At 36.4% G+C, this 16,695-nt stretch overlaps 1 protein-coding gene across 5 annotated transcripts in view; it reads left to right on the forward strand.

Moving 5' to 3' along the window:
• Window positions 1-16,695, forward strand: part of RNF38 (ring finger protein 38) — a 123,131-nt gene that overhangs the window by 85,589 nt on the left and 20,847 nt on the right. For all 5 annotated transcript variants that reach the window (XM_060014514.1, XM_060014515.1, XM_060014516.1 and 2 more), the window contains one exon: window positions 7,284-7,497. In XM_060014514.1, coding sequence (XP_059870497.1) covers window positions 7,284-7,497 — 214 coding nt within the window. The remainder of the gene's footprint in view (window positions 1-7,283; window positions 7,498-16,695) is intronic.

Raw genomic sequence — 16,695 nt, forward strand, 5'->3', positions numbered from 1 at the left:
ATGCCTTAGCCCCCAGTGTGGATGTATTTAGAGATGAGGCCTCTAAGGAAGTAATTTAGGCTGAATGAGGTCATAAGGATGGGGCCCTGATCCAAGAGGATTAGTGTCCTTATAAGAGGAGACTCTAGGAAGAGAGCTCTCACTAGAAACCAGCCATGCTGGCACCTTGATCTTGGACATAGTCTCTAGGACTGTGAGAAAATGAATTTCTATTGTTTAAGTGAGTCTGTGGTATTTTATTAGGGCAGCCCTAGGAAACTAATACTGAAGGAGTCTTAAAACCCATCATTCATTGTTCCAAATAAGACAAGATAAACCTGTTCCTGAGCTGTATTCTGTTGACACACTAAGACTTTTACATTATCTGGTGCAGTATTACCCAATTATATGGGAATGTTTAAGTAAAATAATGTTATGCCAACCAGGTAAAATATTTTATAGCTGTTAAATGTTATAGCATGAGGAAATAAGGTTGGTTGTTTCAAGGTTACAGCCTGAGCCCCTGCTGTAATCTTTCCTATTGCTTTATGGCGAAATGTGACGTACATTCAGGAGAACTTGTAAAACAAGTGTACACTTAAAAGGATAACACACAGGTGTGCCCAACACCTAGGTTAAAATAGAGCATTAAAAACCCTCCTTCTGATAACCCCTGTCCTGTGATTTGTCGTCACTCGCAAACATTTGAGGAAAGCCAACATTTGAGGAAAGCCAACAAAGTGAAAGAAGGGCACTGAAACTCAATACAAGAAAGAACTTGAAGAAACCATTAATAGAAGAAATAAAACAATTAAGAGAATAAACAAAATAGAATTTTAGAATAAGTGTAGCATGAGAGAAGTGGAAGAGATTGTATCCATAAAAATCAACTGGAAATCTTAGTTGGTAAAATTAATAAACAGGCAGAAAAAGCATCTTGGTCCTTGGAAGATCAAGTGAAGGAATTTTCCCAGAATGTAGTGTAAAAGGGCAAAATGGAAAGTGTGGAAAAGAAATTTAAATATAGGCAAGAGTCATCAGTTCTGAATATGTCTAATCATATTTCCAGGCGGAAACAATAGAAGGGAACAATTTAGACAGAAATAGTACAAAATCATTTTCAAGAATTGAAGAGGGACTTCTCTGGTGGCTCAGTGGTTAAGAATCTGCCTGCCAATGCAGGGGATGCAGGTTTGAGCCCTGGTCCGGGAAGATCCCACATGCCACGGAGCAACTAAGCCTATGCGCCACAACTACTGAGCCTGCGCTCTAGAGCCTGTGAGCCACAACTACTGAAGCCCATGTGCCACAACTACTGGAGACCGTGCTCCACAACAAGAGAAGCCATTGCAATGAGAAGCCCGCGCCACAACGAAGAGTAGCCCCCGCTCGCCGCAACTAGAGAAAGCCCGTGTGCAGCAACGAAGACCCAATGCATCCATAAATAAATAAATATTTTTTAAAAAATTGAAGAAAGACTGAGTGTTGAGCAAGATCTTGGTGAAATTTAAGAATATGCACAAACATTCAGAGATGAAGAATGTTGAACAATAAGAGATCCTCCCTGAATCATACATCATGATCAAGAGGGATTTATCCTGGGGTTGCAAGGATTTTTCAGTATCCACAAGTCAATCAGTGTGATACACAACATTAACAAATTGAAGAATAAAAACCATATAATCGTTTCAATAGATGTAGAAAAAGCTTTTGATAAGATTTAGCATCCATTTATGATTGGATAACTCTCCAGAAAGTAGGCATAGAGGGCACATACCTCAACATAATAAAGGCCTTATATGACAAACCTACAGCTGACATCATACTCAACGGTGAAAACCTGAAAGCGTTCCCTCCAATATCAGGAATAAGACGAGGATGTCCACTATCGCCACTTTTACTTAACATAGTTTTGGATGTCGTAGCCAAAGCAGTCAGACAGGAAAAAGAAAAGGAATCCAAGTTGGAAAGGAAGAAGTAAAATTGTCACTGTTTGCAGATGATGTGATACTATGCATAGAAAATCCTAAAGATGCCACCAGGATACTACCAGAGCTCATCAATGAATTCAGTGGAGTTGCAGGTTACAGAATTAATATACATAAATCTGTTGCATTTCTATACGTGAATGACAAACCATCAAAAAGAGAAATTAAGGAAACAGTCTCATTTACCATCACATCAAAAAGAATAAAATACCTAGGAATAAACCTACTTAAGGAGTTAGAAGACCTGTACTTGGAAAACTGTAAGGCACTGATGAAAAAAATTGAGGATGACAAAAACAGATGGAAAGATATACCGTGTTCTTGGATTGGAAGAATTAATATTGTTAAAAGGACCATACTACCCAAGGCAATCTACAGATTCAGTGCAGTCTCCATCAAAATACCAATGGCATTTTTCGCAGAACTAGAACAAATAATTTTAAAGTTTGTATGGAGACACAAAATATCCTGAATGGCCAAAACAATCTTGAGAAAAAACAACAGAGCTGAAGGAATCATGCTCCCTGACTTCAGACTATATACTACAAAGCTACAGTCATCAAGACAGTATGATACTGGCATAAAAACAGACACATAGATCAATGGAACAGGATGGAAAGCCCAGAAATAAACCCACGCAGTATGGTCAGTCTGTGGCAAAGGAGGCAAGAATATACAATGGAGAAAAGACAGCCTCTTCAGTAAGTGGTGCTGGGAAAACTGGACAGCTACATGTAAAAAAATAAAATTAGAACATTCTCTAACACAATATACAGAAATAAATTCAAAATGGATTAAACAGCTAAATGTAAGACCAGATACTATAAAACTCCTAGAGGAAAACATAGGTGAACTCTTTCACATAAATTGCAGCAGTATTTTTTGGATCTGTCTCCTAAAGAGAAGAAAATTAAAGCAAAAATAAACAAATCGGACTTAATTAAACTTAAAAGCTTTTGCACAGCACAAAATTCATCGACAAAATGAAAGGACAGCCTACTGAATGGGAGAAGATGTTTGCAAATGATATGACCAATATGGGATTAATATCGAACATATATAAACAGCTCATACAACTCAATGTCAAAAAAAAACTCAGTTAAAAAATGGGCAGAAGACCTGAGTAGACAGTTTTTCAGAGAGGAAGTGCAGGTGGCCAACAGGTACATGGAAAGATGCTCAGTATTGCTAATCATCAGGGAGATGCAAATCCAAACCACAATGAGATACCACCTCACACCTGGCAGAACAGCTATTATCAAAAAGAACGCAAAAAACAAATGTTAGCAAAGGTGTGGAAAAAAGAGAACCCTTATACACTGTTGGTGGGAATGTAAATTGGTGCAGCCACTATGGAAAATAGTATGAAGATTTCTCAGAAACACTAAAAACAAAACTACCATATGATCCAGCAGTTTCACTCCTGGGTAGATATCCAAAAAAACCAAAAATACTAATTCAGAAACATATGCACCCCAGTGTTCATAGCAGCATTATTTACGATTGCCAAGGTATGGAAGCAACCTAAGTGTCCATCAACAGGTGAATGGATAAAGGATGTGTGTGTGTGTGTGTGTGTGTGTGTGTGTGTTCCACACAATGGAATACTACTCAGCCATTAAAAAGGCCGAAATTTTGCCATTTGCAGCAACATGGATGGACTTGGAGGGCATTATGCCAAGTAAAATAAGTCAGAGAAAAACAAATACTGTGTGACATCACTTATATATATGGAATCTAAAAAATACAGCTAACTAGTTGAATGTAAAAAAAGAAGCAGACTCACAGATACAGAGAACAAACTAGTGGTTACCGGTGGGGAGAGGGAAGGAGGACGGAGAGGGCTAATATAAGGGTAGGGGATAAGAGGTACAAACTATCAGGTATAAAATAAGCTGCAAGGATACATATACAACACGGGGAGTATAGCCAGTATTTCATAATGACTATAAGTGGAACATAACCTTTAAAATTGTGAATCACTGTATTGTACACCTGTAACTTACGTAATATTGTACAGCAACTACAATTAAAAAAGAAATAATAAAAGAAAAAAAAAGAGAACCTTCTTGAAAGAATTATTAAATACTGTACTCTAGGAAGTGGAAGAATAAATGTAAGAAGTAGGATTTAATACCATTTGATTAGGAAATGAAACAAAAAAGACATACTGCTAAGTCTGAATAAAGGTCTGTTGTTCAAAAAAAAAGAAAAAATTTCCGGAAAGATCTGAATGTAAAATGGGGACAGAGCAGAGAGAAGTAAAAATGTGCAATCTAGATGTTTTCAGAAAAATTGAATTATGTGTTTAAAAATTCAAGTGTAGTCACTAGAAGAATAGAACTGGAACATATAGCTTCCACACAATGAAACAGATAAACAACATATATAGAAAATGCAATCCAACAAAAGGCAGGTCAGTGAGACCAGGAGGGAAGAGCTTTGTGCTGTTCACAAGTGATACATCTAAAACAAAGTGACAAAGTACTACCTATCATAGATATAAAAGTCAACTGAAAGAAATATTTGTTCATCTTATCACTGTTTATTATTTCTAGATTTTCCAATAATTCTGCTTTCTAAATGTTCTACTACAAAGGCATACATAACAGATTTAATGAGAGGCAATTCAGTAAAGACAAGGACCAAAATTGTCAAGGAACTTACGTGTCAGCGTGAGAGCTTGGGTCTTAATTTGTGTTAAGTTTGAGTTATTGAAATTATGTTTGAGTAGGGAAGTGAGAGCAAGAAGCAACAACAGAATAAAACAATATTAAAAGGGACCCTTAAAGTTTGTGGACAGGCTGAGTGTTTTTTCGGGAGATGAGTGATCTGGGCATATATTTTCTATTTTGATTGTAAGGTACACATTTTTTTCACATCATAATGTCTCTAAATTGATGGTATAGTATAATCTCATTGGCAGCTTTCCTCCTCTTTTTAGTGATACATTAAACAGTCCTTTAAAATATTTTTACAGGTATAAAGCTATGTACATATACGTGAATTAGTATACATAGATAAATTTTCTTGTTCTTTTCTCTTAGAGAGACTAGAAATAGTGTAGCAGTCAGCGCACTTACCTTCTAAATACCATTCCACAGTCAAAGGAACCAGGGCTCTGGAAAACTGGTTAATTCCAGAGTTGGTATAGGGAAAATACAAGATAAGCCTAGAGCATATTGTCCGTATAGTAAGGAACAGTAGTAAAAGGGCACAGGAGCTAAACTGAATGTGCTCCCATTGGACAAAGTTGAAATAATTTTAACAACAAAATAAAACAATAGTGTGGATTATAACCTAAAGAATAAAATAAATATCCATTAGCCCATACTCATAAATAAGTGAATAAACAAATAAATGGGAGAGAGGGAACAGTTCTTCCTTATGGAATTCCAATTAATACATGTGGAAGAAATGAGGGGAGTAGAAAATCACCATTAGAATATTATAATAGTGATAGCTGAAGGTCCATTCATGCATGCTAAAGTTATTGGCAAAACTTTTAGCAGAAGCAGAATATTTGCATGGTCTCAAAGTATCTCCCCCCCCCAAGTATTTGGTAATTACAAAGGGAAGAATGGTGATTTTGTAGTAGAGGGTCTTGGCAGAAACCAATTTAGCCAAGTGATTGGTGGTAAATACATAGGCATGAGTGATGCATGTGATGTCATGTGCCCCTGGATACAATGCACTGAAAAGGGCCTATCACCTCTGTGATATCCTTTCCAGTAATGCATAACGTCATGCAGATCATGCGAAAACATCAGACAAATCTGGGTTAAAGGGTATTCTGCAGAGTAAATATGTCTTCAGAGGTATCAAGGTCGTGAAAGACTGAGGAACTGTCATGGATTGGAGAAGACTAAGGAACCATGACCACTATATGCAATGATGGGATCCTGCACTGGATTTTTAGACCGTGAGGGGATATTGGTAGAAAAACTGGGTAAAATCTGAATACATTCTGTTGTTTAGTTAACAGTATGATACCAAGGTTTATTTCCTAATTTTGATAATTATTCTAATGGAGATATTAACATGAAGGAAAGCTGGGTGAGGGGTACACAAAAATTATATTAAAATTATCTCAAAACATTAAAGTGAGTTCGAAGGTGGATGGCATCTGAAAATCAGTGAAATACAGTATGTCAGTTTTGAAGCAGAAATGCAAAAAAGAGTTATGCTGAAAATAAAGATAGAGGAAGCAATAAATGGAGCAAGAACCTGGGGGTTAGTTTTAAGAGCACTGTAGAGGAGTTGATGTTGCAAAGGAGTGTCCCTTTTTCTTTTTAAGACTGGGCAGTTGAGAGTGAGAAGAAACAGATTTAGAGGTGCAGAGTGCAACAATTAAGGGAAAGGTGACCTGTCCTCAGTAAATGCTGCTGAGGTGGCTGTGTGCAGCTGTGTCTTGAAGGGGGCTGTTCGGCCTCTTTTGCCTAATGTGGAGTACATTTTTAATGAGGCCTGCTGCTTTTTCGAATTGTTATGCGTGCTGAGGCATTGTAAAAAGCAGTGGAGCTGAATTGTGGAATTGTAGGGAAGTGGAAGTTGGAAGTCTACTCATGATAACTTGTTATTTGTGTTAAACTATGTCCATGACAAGTGCATGGGGAGTAAAAGTGGTTTCCTTCAGTAACCAGATTCTACCTAAAAATTCTGTATATTACTGGAACATTTATGCTGATGCTATTTTGCCATCATTTCCATTCTCGGCATTTACCCAATTACTCGATTATTTGCAATTGTCAACAAATTAAATGTGTTTTAGTTATTTTATGTATTTTCTACTCTCATTTTTTAAAATTGTCATTTTGGGCATATAGGAACTATGTCTTTTCTATGTGTCTTAGCCAGATAGACAAACATAAAATGCCCATTAGTCATATGTGGATTACAGCCAAGGTACATATGCAAATTAAAATTTGTTCTAAAATGTTTATAAAATAAAGGAGGCAAAATAATAGGTTAAACCATATGAAATTGCTGATATTTGACTATATTTGCCTATAAAAGGATCAATTTTATACAATTAAACCCCCTCCCCCAAAATGACAGTGATTGGCTATTGATTTCTAAATAATCTCAGAGCTGATTATCAATTTTGTTTACTTCTGTTATATTTTGAAAAACATATACATTCTATTTAAATTTGTAAGTATTCAGAGCTGATGATGAACCACAGCAATTCTTTAATACTCAAGCCTACCTTAGCATATACTACTAATGGATTACAACGAGAGACAATACCGAATCCTGATGGATCACAACAGTAAACATTATAACAACCTTTTTGACATTTTTGCTATATTACAGTCCTCCTGTCAGGCGCCAGAGAGGAAGAAGGGATCGTCTGTCTCGACATAATTCCATTAGTCAAGATGAAAATTATCACCATCTCCCTTATGCACAGCAGCAAGCAATAGAGGAACCTCGAGCCTTCCACCCTCCGAATGTATCTCCCCGTCTATTACACCCTGCTGCTCATCCACCCCAGCAGAATGCAGTAATGGTTGACATACATGATCAGGTATAGTAACAGAATGCCCAGGAAATACAGATGCTGAAAGTTGGTAGCAGTTTATTGAGGTTGGTTGTTTTTTATTGTAGATTTCTTCTAATTTTACCTAAAAGGAAACAATTTTACCCAAAATGAAGCTATTTTAGGTAAGTTCATCATTCTTCATTGAGGATTAAAATTTAAATTCTACACAGCTTCCTTAGAAGAAGGTTGAACTTTAAAAAATTAGGATCAAGGTTGTGAAAGCTCAGAATGACTTCATTATAATAGTTGGTTTAAAATGACCAATACAGGATTTATAGCGGATATCAGACAGCTGGTGGTTTGAGTCTATATTCCTGTTTCCCTGTCCCTTCCGGTTTCTTCTGGAGTAATCCAGTAGGCAAGACAGTTGGGTGCATCTTTGATTACAAGTTTCTCTAGGTCTCCATGGAGATGACAGGTACAGAGCTTCCTTTCCCTTTGTTCCTTCCAGGAACTGAGGGACTAGCTGAGAAGAGGGTTTGCCAGTCCTTAGAGCCTGAGGCCAAAATTGTATGATTTTCTGAGGTCAAAAAAGACACAAATCTAGGGACTTCGCTTGTGGTCCAGTGGGTAAGACTCCATGCTCCCAATGCAGGGGGCCGGGTTCAATCCCTGGTCGGGGAACTAGATCCCACATGCATGCCGCAACTAAAAGATCCTGCATGCCAGAACTAAGAATCGGCGCAGCCAAAATAAATAAGTAAATAAATATTATTTTAAAAAAGACAAATCTAGACATATTCTTATAAAGTTTATGGATTTTAAAGATAAGGAAAAAAAATCTTCCAAGTTTATAGACAGCAGAAATTACAAAGGAAAGGAAATCAAATCAGACTAGCGTTTGATTTTTTTTTTTTTTTAATCTACTGCACTGGATGCTGGAAAACAATGAAAGTACCGTATACTGACAGTTGAAAGAAAATGTGATTTTGCTCAGACATCCTTCTTCCTTCAGCCATGTTCTTTCCCTTTATGTTCATGAAACACTTAAAAAAATTAATCACATAATAATAAGTTTTAAAAAGAAAAGTTTTTCCAGACCATATTTTTTGTGGTCATAATCTGATAAAACTGTAAATCATAAGTTTTAAAAAAAGATTTTAAAAAAATGATACTGAAATATTTGAGACAAGGTTGTAAAGGAAAAATCTTCATACCATAGTCAGTGGGACAGGCCAAAGCTGTTCTCCAAGAAATTTTATAAACCTTCATTATGAACACTAATTGCTTGAGTAATTAGGGTGAAATGTTACAGAATAAACCAAAAGGAATTGGGATGAATAACTTACCAGGCAAACAACTAAAATTAATGATTTGAAAATCTATTCTTTTAATAAGGGAAGTAACACAAAGAAAACCCAATCCTAGTGCTTTGAAAAGTTGGTAAGGATGGCACACCTCTTCTGAGCTTGGTTATAGAAAAAAGAACAAATGTAAAGAAGAGTAGGAATGATAAAAAGATATATCTCTATATGTAGGAAACATTCAAAGAATTTTTTCAGTTGTAAAATGAAAATAGCACCTGTTTCATAAGGGGTGTTGAAAGAATTAAGAGTTAATCCATTCTGAGCACTTAAACTAGTGCAAGTGGTAAGTGCTCAAGTATTGCTTCATTATTAACTATTATAATGAAATTTTATATATAACCCTGGGGGGGACAAAAGAAAACTTGAAGTTCCAAAAATTGACCCAATAATAACAGGAAAATTTGAATTACCACAGAAGTGTGAAAGCTAATCAGAGATTTACCAAGGCACGGTGACAAGATAGCTTCACAGCTGTTTTCTCTAACCTTTAGAGAGTGCTCAAATAATTCGAGGCAGCTTTTTTTTAATAAGTCAAACTCTCTATTTTGTGAAACCAGCATAGTTTTAATACCAAAAGCAAATAAAGATAGTAATCCCCCCAAACTCCCTAATGCATAGGCAGAATTTCTAAATAGATGTTTAGAAAGTACACTATAGCACCATATCAAAAGAGTAATAAACTGTGACCAAATAAGATCTATTCCAAGTAAGAGACGATAGTTTTGTATGAAAATCATACCACATTAGCAAATAATAGAAGAAAAAGCATATGATTATAATCAAAAGATGTTGAAAAGTCAGTTAAAGTTTACTAAGAACTCTAACAAAATAGAGCAAGAAGGAAATTAATTATAATAAATAAAACTAATAGCAAGTATCCTAATCTGTGAGTGACAAATCAGTAACTAGAGAGATACTTGCTCTGTTCGTATTTATTCAGTGTTATGTTAGGAGTTCTACCAAATGCAGAATGATATTGTAATGGATATAAAACATTGAAAGAAATCATTGTATCTTTCTCCCTCTCATTATATAATTGTAGTAGAAGAAAACACAAGATATTCTAGTTTGAAAGAATTTGATACAGTGCCTAAATGCAAATTACATGTACAGAAAGCAATAACTTATGTCGATCAGCTGATGAATAGATGCAATACGGTGTATCTGTGCAGTGGAATATTACTCAAAAAGTAGTGAAGTACTAATTCATGCTACCACATGGGTTAACCTTGAAAACATGCTTAGTAAAAGAAGCCAGTCACAAAAGGCTACAGATTCACAGTTTGTATGATTTCATTTATATGAAATGTCTAAAATAGGCAAATCCATAGAAACAAAGTACGAATGAAGTGATTGCTTATCATTAGTAGAATAAATTAGGATACCTTCATACCATGGAATGAATCTATTACAAAGAATTACTTAGAATTATGCCAGGAATGTGAGTGATATCTGCAAGATATGGTTGAGCAAGAAAAACAAAATTGAGGCAAGTGTTACGTTCAATTTTGTAAAACATGGTGATTAAATATTTGTATACATAGGACTCTGAACATAGAGAAAAATACAGAGAAATATATACTAGGCGTGAGGGGGGTGAGTGCTAAAGTGAAGGGAAGGGGAAGGAGGGTAGAGATGGAACCAAAGAAAGAAAAGGAAAAGACTTAATTTCAGAAAAGATGGTATCTCGTTTATGTAAAGTTACTTATTGAGTCTACATATTGAAAAATGAAACAATTGCATATGTAAACACCAGAACAATACAAGACGTAGAAAACCTGAACAGACCAATAGCTATGGAAGAAATTAAAGGCATAATAAAAAACCTGTCTTTATAGATTACATCTGAATTCTGTCTAATCTCTATAAAGAACTGAAAGTTCCAATTTAAACTATTCCACATCATAGACAAAGATAGAAATTTTCAAAGTATATTTTGTGAAGCTTACATAACCTTAATAATAAAACCTCAGACAGTACAACAGATGAAAGCGTTCAACTAGTTTCCCTCTTGAATACAGATGCAGATGCTTTAAATAATAAACCATAGCTAGTGTTATACTAAAATAGTCTATTAGCAAAGTTGAAATAATGATTATTAGAGTTTATCCTGGCAGTGCAGGATAAGTTCAACATTAGGAAAACTTTTTTTTAGTTTGTTTTTGTTTTGGGCTGCGTTGGTGCTGCGTTGGGTCTTTGTTGCTGTGCGCGGGCTTTCTCTAGTTGCAGCGAGCAGGGGCTACTCTTTGTTGCCGTGCGTGGGCTTCTCCTTGCGGTGGCTTCTCTTGTTGTGGAGCACAGGCTCTAGAGCGGAGGCTCAGTAGTTGTGGCGCACAGGCTTAGTTGCCCCATGGTAGGTGGGATCTTCTTGGACCGGTGCTCAAACCTGTGTCCCCTGCATTGGCAGACGGATTCTTAACCACTGTGCCACCAGGGAAGCCCAGGAAATGTTTTAAGGTAATAGATTTCATCAACACTCTAAAGGGAGAATGTTTTGTTAATAGATGCAAAAATATAAAATTTAGCCATCATGTCCAATAAAAGGTCTTATAATGGAAGAGGGAGTTTTATTTTCTAGAGCTGTTAGGCAAGGTTATTGAGACCGTCCCCATTGATTGAGGACAATTGACCATACTAGATAAATTATTAATATCCTAAAAGCATCAAAAGAGCTTAAAGATCAGAAGGAATTGCCAGGTCAAAATTTAAGGGATAGTAGGGATGATAGTTCTATCCTGAAGGCATGTTGTTCATTTATGCAAACTTGAACTTCAATTTTAAGTCCCATGATGAGGCACAAGAGAACAGGAATCAGAGACCACTGTTTAAGGAGTCCCCTCCTACATAGGTGACCCTTCTTAGGTAAAATAGGCACCTTAAAGGGCTGTATCCTTAGAATAAGAGTGATCAGAAACAAATGTAATTTGCGGCCAAATTCATATCAGACTGTGAAATTAGTGAAAGTACTTGGGATGGCAGGGGCCTAGAAAACATGCAGATTCTCTTTGGAGGAAGAAATCTTCAGGCTAGTTTTCAAAAAATTCAGGGACAGTAAGCAGTAAACAAAGTTAACCAAGTATGTGAGGAAAAAAGGACTACAAATGAAAACCAACAGAAATAGATCTACAGTGAGTTCACATAATCTATTTCTTTCTTTTTTTTCTTGATCTTTATTGGAGTATAATTGCTTCACAATACTGTGTTAGTTTTTGTTGCACAACGAAGCGTATCAGCCTTATGCGTACACATGTCCCCCTATCCCCTCCCTCTTTAGCCTCCCTCCCATCCTCCCTATCCCACCCTTCTATGTCATCTCAAAGCACTGAGCCAGTCTCCCTGTGCTACGCTGCTGCTTCTCACCAGCCAGCTATTTTACATTCAGTAGTGTATATATGTCGATGCTACTCTCACTCTGCCCCAGCTTCACCCTCCAACCCCATGTCCTCAAGTCCATTTTCTGTGTCTACCTCTTTATTCCTGCCCTGCAACTACGTTCATCAGTACCTTTTTTTTTTTAAGATTCCATATATATGCATTAGCATACAGTATTTGTTTTTCTCTTTCTGACTTACTTCACGCTGTATGACAGACTCTAGGTCCATCCACCTCACTACAAATAACTCAATTTCATTTCTTTTTATGGCTGAGTAATATTCCATTGTATATATGTGCCACATCTTCATTATCCATTCATCTTGTCAGTGGACATTTAGGTTGCTTCCATGTCCTGGCTATTGTAAATAGTGCTGCAGTGAACATTGTGGTACATGTCTCTTTCTGAATTATGGTTTTCTCAGGGTATATGCCCAGTAGTGGGATTGCTGGGTCATATGGTAGTTCTATTTTTAGTTGTTTTTTTTTTTTTTTTGCGGCACGCAGGCCTCTCACCGTTGTGGCCTCTCCCGTTGCAGAGCACAGGCTCCAGACGTGCAGGCTCAGTGGCCATGGCTTACAGGCCTAGCCGCTCCAAGGCATGTGGGATCTTCCTGGACCGGGGAACGAACCTGCATCCCCTGCATCGGCAGGCGGACTCTCAACCACTGCGCCACCAGGGAAGCCCCTATTTTTAGTTTTTTAAGGAACCTCCATACTGTTCTCCATAGTGGCTGTATCAGTTTACATTCCTACCAACAGTGCAAGAGAGTTCCCTTTTCTCCACACCCTCTCTGACATTTACTGTTTGTAGATTTTTTGATGATGGCCGTTCTGAGCGTCAAGAGGTGATACCTCATTATAGTTTTGATTTGCATTTCTCTAATATTAATTAGTGATGTTGAGCATCTTTTCATGTGCCTCTTGGCCATCTCTATGTCTTCCTTGGTGAAATGTCTGTTTAGGTCTTCCACTCATTTTTTAACTGGATTATTTGTTTTTTTGATATTGAGCTCCATAAGCTGTTTGTATATTTTGGAAGTTAATCCTTTGTTGTTTCATTTGCAAATATTTTCTACCATTCTGAGGGTTGTCTTTTTGTCTTGTTTACGGTTTCCTTTGCTGTGCAAAAGCTTTTAAGTTTAATTAAGTCCAGTTTGTTTATTTTTGTTTTTATTTCTGTTACTTTAGGAGGTGGGTCAAAAAAGATCTTGCTGTGGTTTATGTCAAAGAGTGTTTTTCCTATGTTTTCCTCTAAGAGTTTTATAGTGTCTGGTCTTACATTTAGGTCTTTAATCCACTTTGAGTTTATTTTTGTGTATGGTGTTAGGGAGTGTTCTAATTTCATTCTTGTACATGTAGCTGCCCAATTTTCCCAGCACCACTTATTGAAGAGGCTGTCTTTTCTCCATTGTATGTTCTTGCCTCCTTTGTTGTAAATTAGGTGCCCATATGTGCGTGGGTTTATCTCTGGGCATTCTATCTTGTACCATTGATCTGTATTTCTGTTTTTATGCCAGTACCATACTGTCTTGAATACTGTAGCTTTGTGGTATAGTTTGAAGTCAGGGAGCCTGATTCCTCCAACTCCGTTTTTCTTTCTCAAGATTACTTTGGCTATTCGGGGTCTTTTGTGTTTCCATACAAATTGTAAAGTTTTTTGTTCTAATTCTGTGAAGGATGCCATTGGTAGTTTGATAGGGATTGCATTGAATCTGTAGATTGCTGTATTGTGATCTGTAGATAACAATATTGATTCTTCCAATCCAAGAACATGGTATATTTCTCCATCTGTTTATGTCATTTTTGATTTCTTTTGTCAGTGTTACATAGTTTGCTGAGTACAAGTCTTTCGCCTCCTTAGGCAGGTTTATTCCTAGGTATTTTATTCTTTTTGTTGCGGTGGTAAATGGGAGTGTTTCCTTAATTTCTCTTTCTGATTTTTCGTTGTTGGTGTATAGGAATGCCAGAGATTTCTGTGCATTAATTTTGTATCCTGCAACCTTACCGAATCCATTGATTAGTTCTAGTAGTCTTCTGGTGGCATCTTAGGATTTTCTATGTATAGTATCACGTCATCTGCAAACGGTGACGGTTTTACTGCTTCTTTTCCAATTTGTATTCCTTTTCTTTCTTTTTCTTCTCTGATTGCCGTGGCTAGGACTTCCAAGACTATGTTGAATAATAGTGGCAAGAGTGGACATCCTTGTCTTGTTCCTGATCTTAGTGGAAATGCTTTCAGTTTTTCTCCATTGAGTATGATGTTTGCTGTGGGTTTGTCATATTTGGCCTTTATTATGTTGAGGTAGGTTCCTTCTATGCCCATTTTCTGGAGAGTTTTTATCATAAATTGGTGTTGAATTTTGTCAAAAGCTTTTTCTGCATCTGAGATAATATGGTTTTTATTCCTTAATTTGTTAATGTGGTGTATCACATTGATTGATTTGCGTATATTGAAGAATCCTTGCATCCCTGGGATAAATCCCACTTGATCATGGTGATCCTTTTAATGTGCTGTTGGATTCTGTTTGCTAGTATTTTGTTCAGGATTTTTGTATCTATGTTCATCAGTGATATTGGTCTATAATTTTCTTTTTGTGTGTTATATTTTTCTGGTTTTGGTATCAGGGTGATGGTGGTTTCGTAGAATGAATTTGGGAGTGTTTCTCCCTCTGCAGTTTTTTGGAAGAGTTTGAGAAGGATCGGTATTAGCTCTTCTTTACATGTTTGATAGAATTCGCCTGTGAAGCCATCTGGTCCTGGACTTTTGTTTGTTGGAATATTTTTAATTATGTTTTCAATTTAATTACTTATGTTAGGTCTGTTTATATTTTCTAATTCTTCCTGGTTCAGTCTTGTAAAATTGTACCTTTCCAAGAATTTGTCCATTTCTTCATGGTTGTCCATTTTATTGGCATATAGTTGTTTGTAGTAGTCTTTTATAAAACTTTGTATTTCTCCAGTGTCAGTTGTGATTTCTCTTTTTTCATTTCTAATTTTATTGATTTGTGTCCTCTCCCTTTTTTCTTGATGAGTCTGGCTAAGGGTTTATCAATTATGTTTATCTTCTCAAAGAGCCAGGTTTTAGTTTTATTGATCTTTGCTGTTGTTTTCTTTGTTTATATTTCATTTATTTCTGCTCTGATCTTTATGATTTCTTTCCTTCTACTGACTTTGGGTTTTCTTTGTTCTTCTTTCTCTAGTTGTTTTAAGTATAGGGTTAGATTGTTTATTTGAGATTTTTCTTGTTTCTTGAGGTGAGATTGAATTGCTATAAACTTCCCTCTTAGAACTACTTTTGCTGCATCCCATAGGTTTAGGGTCGTCGTGTTTTTGTTGTCATTTGTTTCTATGTATTTTTTAATTTCTTCTTTGATTTCTTCAGTGATCTCTTGGTTATCGACTAGCGCAGTGTTTAGCCTCCATGTATTTGTGTTTTTACAGGTTTTTCCCTGTAATTGATTACCAATCTCATAGCGTTGTGGTCAGAAAAGATGCATGCTATGATTTCAATTTTCTTAAATTTTCCGAGGCTTGATTTGTGACCCAAGATGTGATCTGTCCTGGAGGATGTTCCATGTCCACTTGAGAAGAAAGTGTATTCTGCCACTTGTGGGTGTAGTGTTCTATAAATATCCATTAGATCTGTCTGATCTATTGTGTCATTTAAAGCTTGTGTTTCCTTCTTTATTTTGTTTGGATGATCTGTCCATTGGTGTAAGTGGGGTGTTAAAAGTCCCCTACTATTATTGTGTTACTGTCGATCTCTCCTTTCATGGTTGTTAGCATTTGCCTTATGTATTGAAGTGCTCCTATGTTGGGTGCATAAACATTTATAATTGTTATATCTTATTCTTAGATTGATCCTTTGATCATTATGTAGTGTCCCTCCTTAGCCCTGTTAACAGTCTTTATTTTAAAGTCTATTTTATCTGATACGAGTATTGCTACTTCAGCTTCCTTTTGATTTCCATTTGCATGGGATATCTTTTTCCATCCCTTCACTTTCAGTCTGTATTTGTCCCTAGGTCTGAAGTGGGTCTCTTGTAGACAGCATATATATGGGTCTTGTTTTTGTATCCATTCAGCCAGTCTGTGTCTTTTGGTTGGGGCATCTAATCTGTTTACATTCAGGTTTATTGTTGATATGTATGTTCCTATTACCATTCTCTTAATTGTTTTGGGTTTGTTTTTGTGGGGTTTTTTCTTCTCTTGTGTTTCCCACTTAGAGAAATTTCTTTAGCATTTGTTGTAAAGCTGGTTTGATGGTGCTGAATTCTCTTAGCTTTTGTTTGTCTGAAAAGCTTTTGACTGCTCCGTAGAATCTGAATGAGATCCTTGCCTTGGTTGTAGGTTTTTCTCTTTCATTACTTTAAGTATATTCTGCCACTCCCTTCTGGCCTTCAGAATTTCTGCTGAAAAATCAGCTGATAACCTTATAGGGATTCCTTTGTATGTTATTTTTTGTTTTTCCCTTGCTGCTTTTAATATTTTTTCTTTGAAT

This window comes from Delphinus delphis, chromosome 6, assembly GCF_949987515.2.
Source record: "Delphinus delphis chromosome 6, mDelDel1.2, whole genome shotgun sequence".
NCBI classification, from domain to species: Eukaryota; Metazoa; Chordata; class Mammalia; order Artiodactyla; family Delphinidae; genus Delphinus; species Delphinus delphis.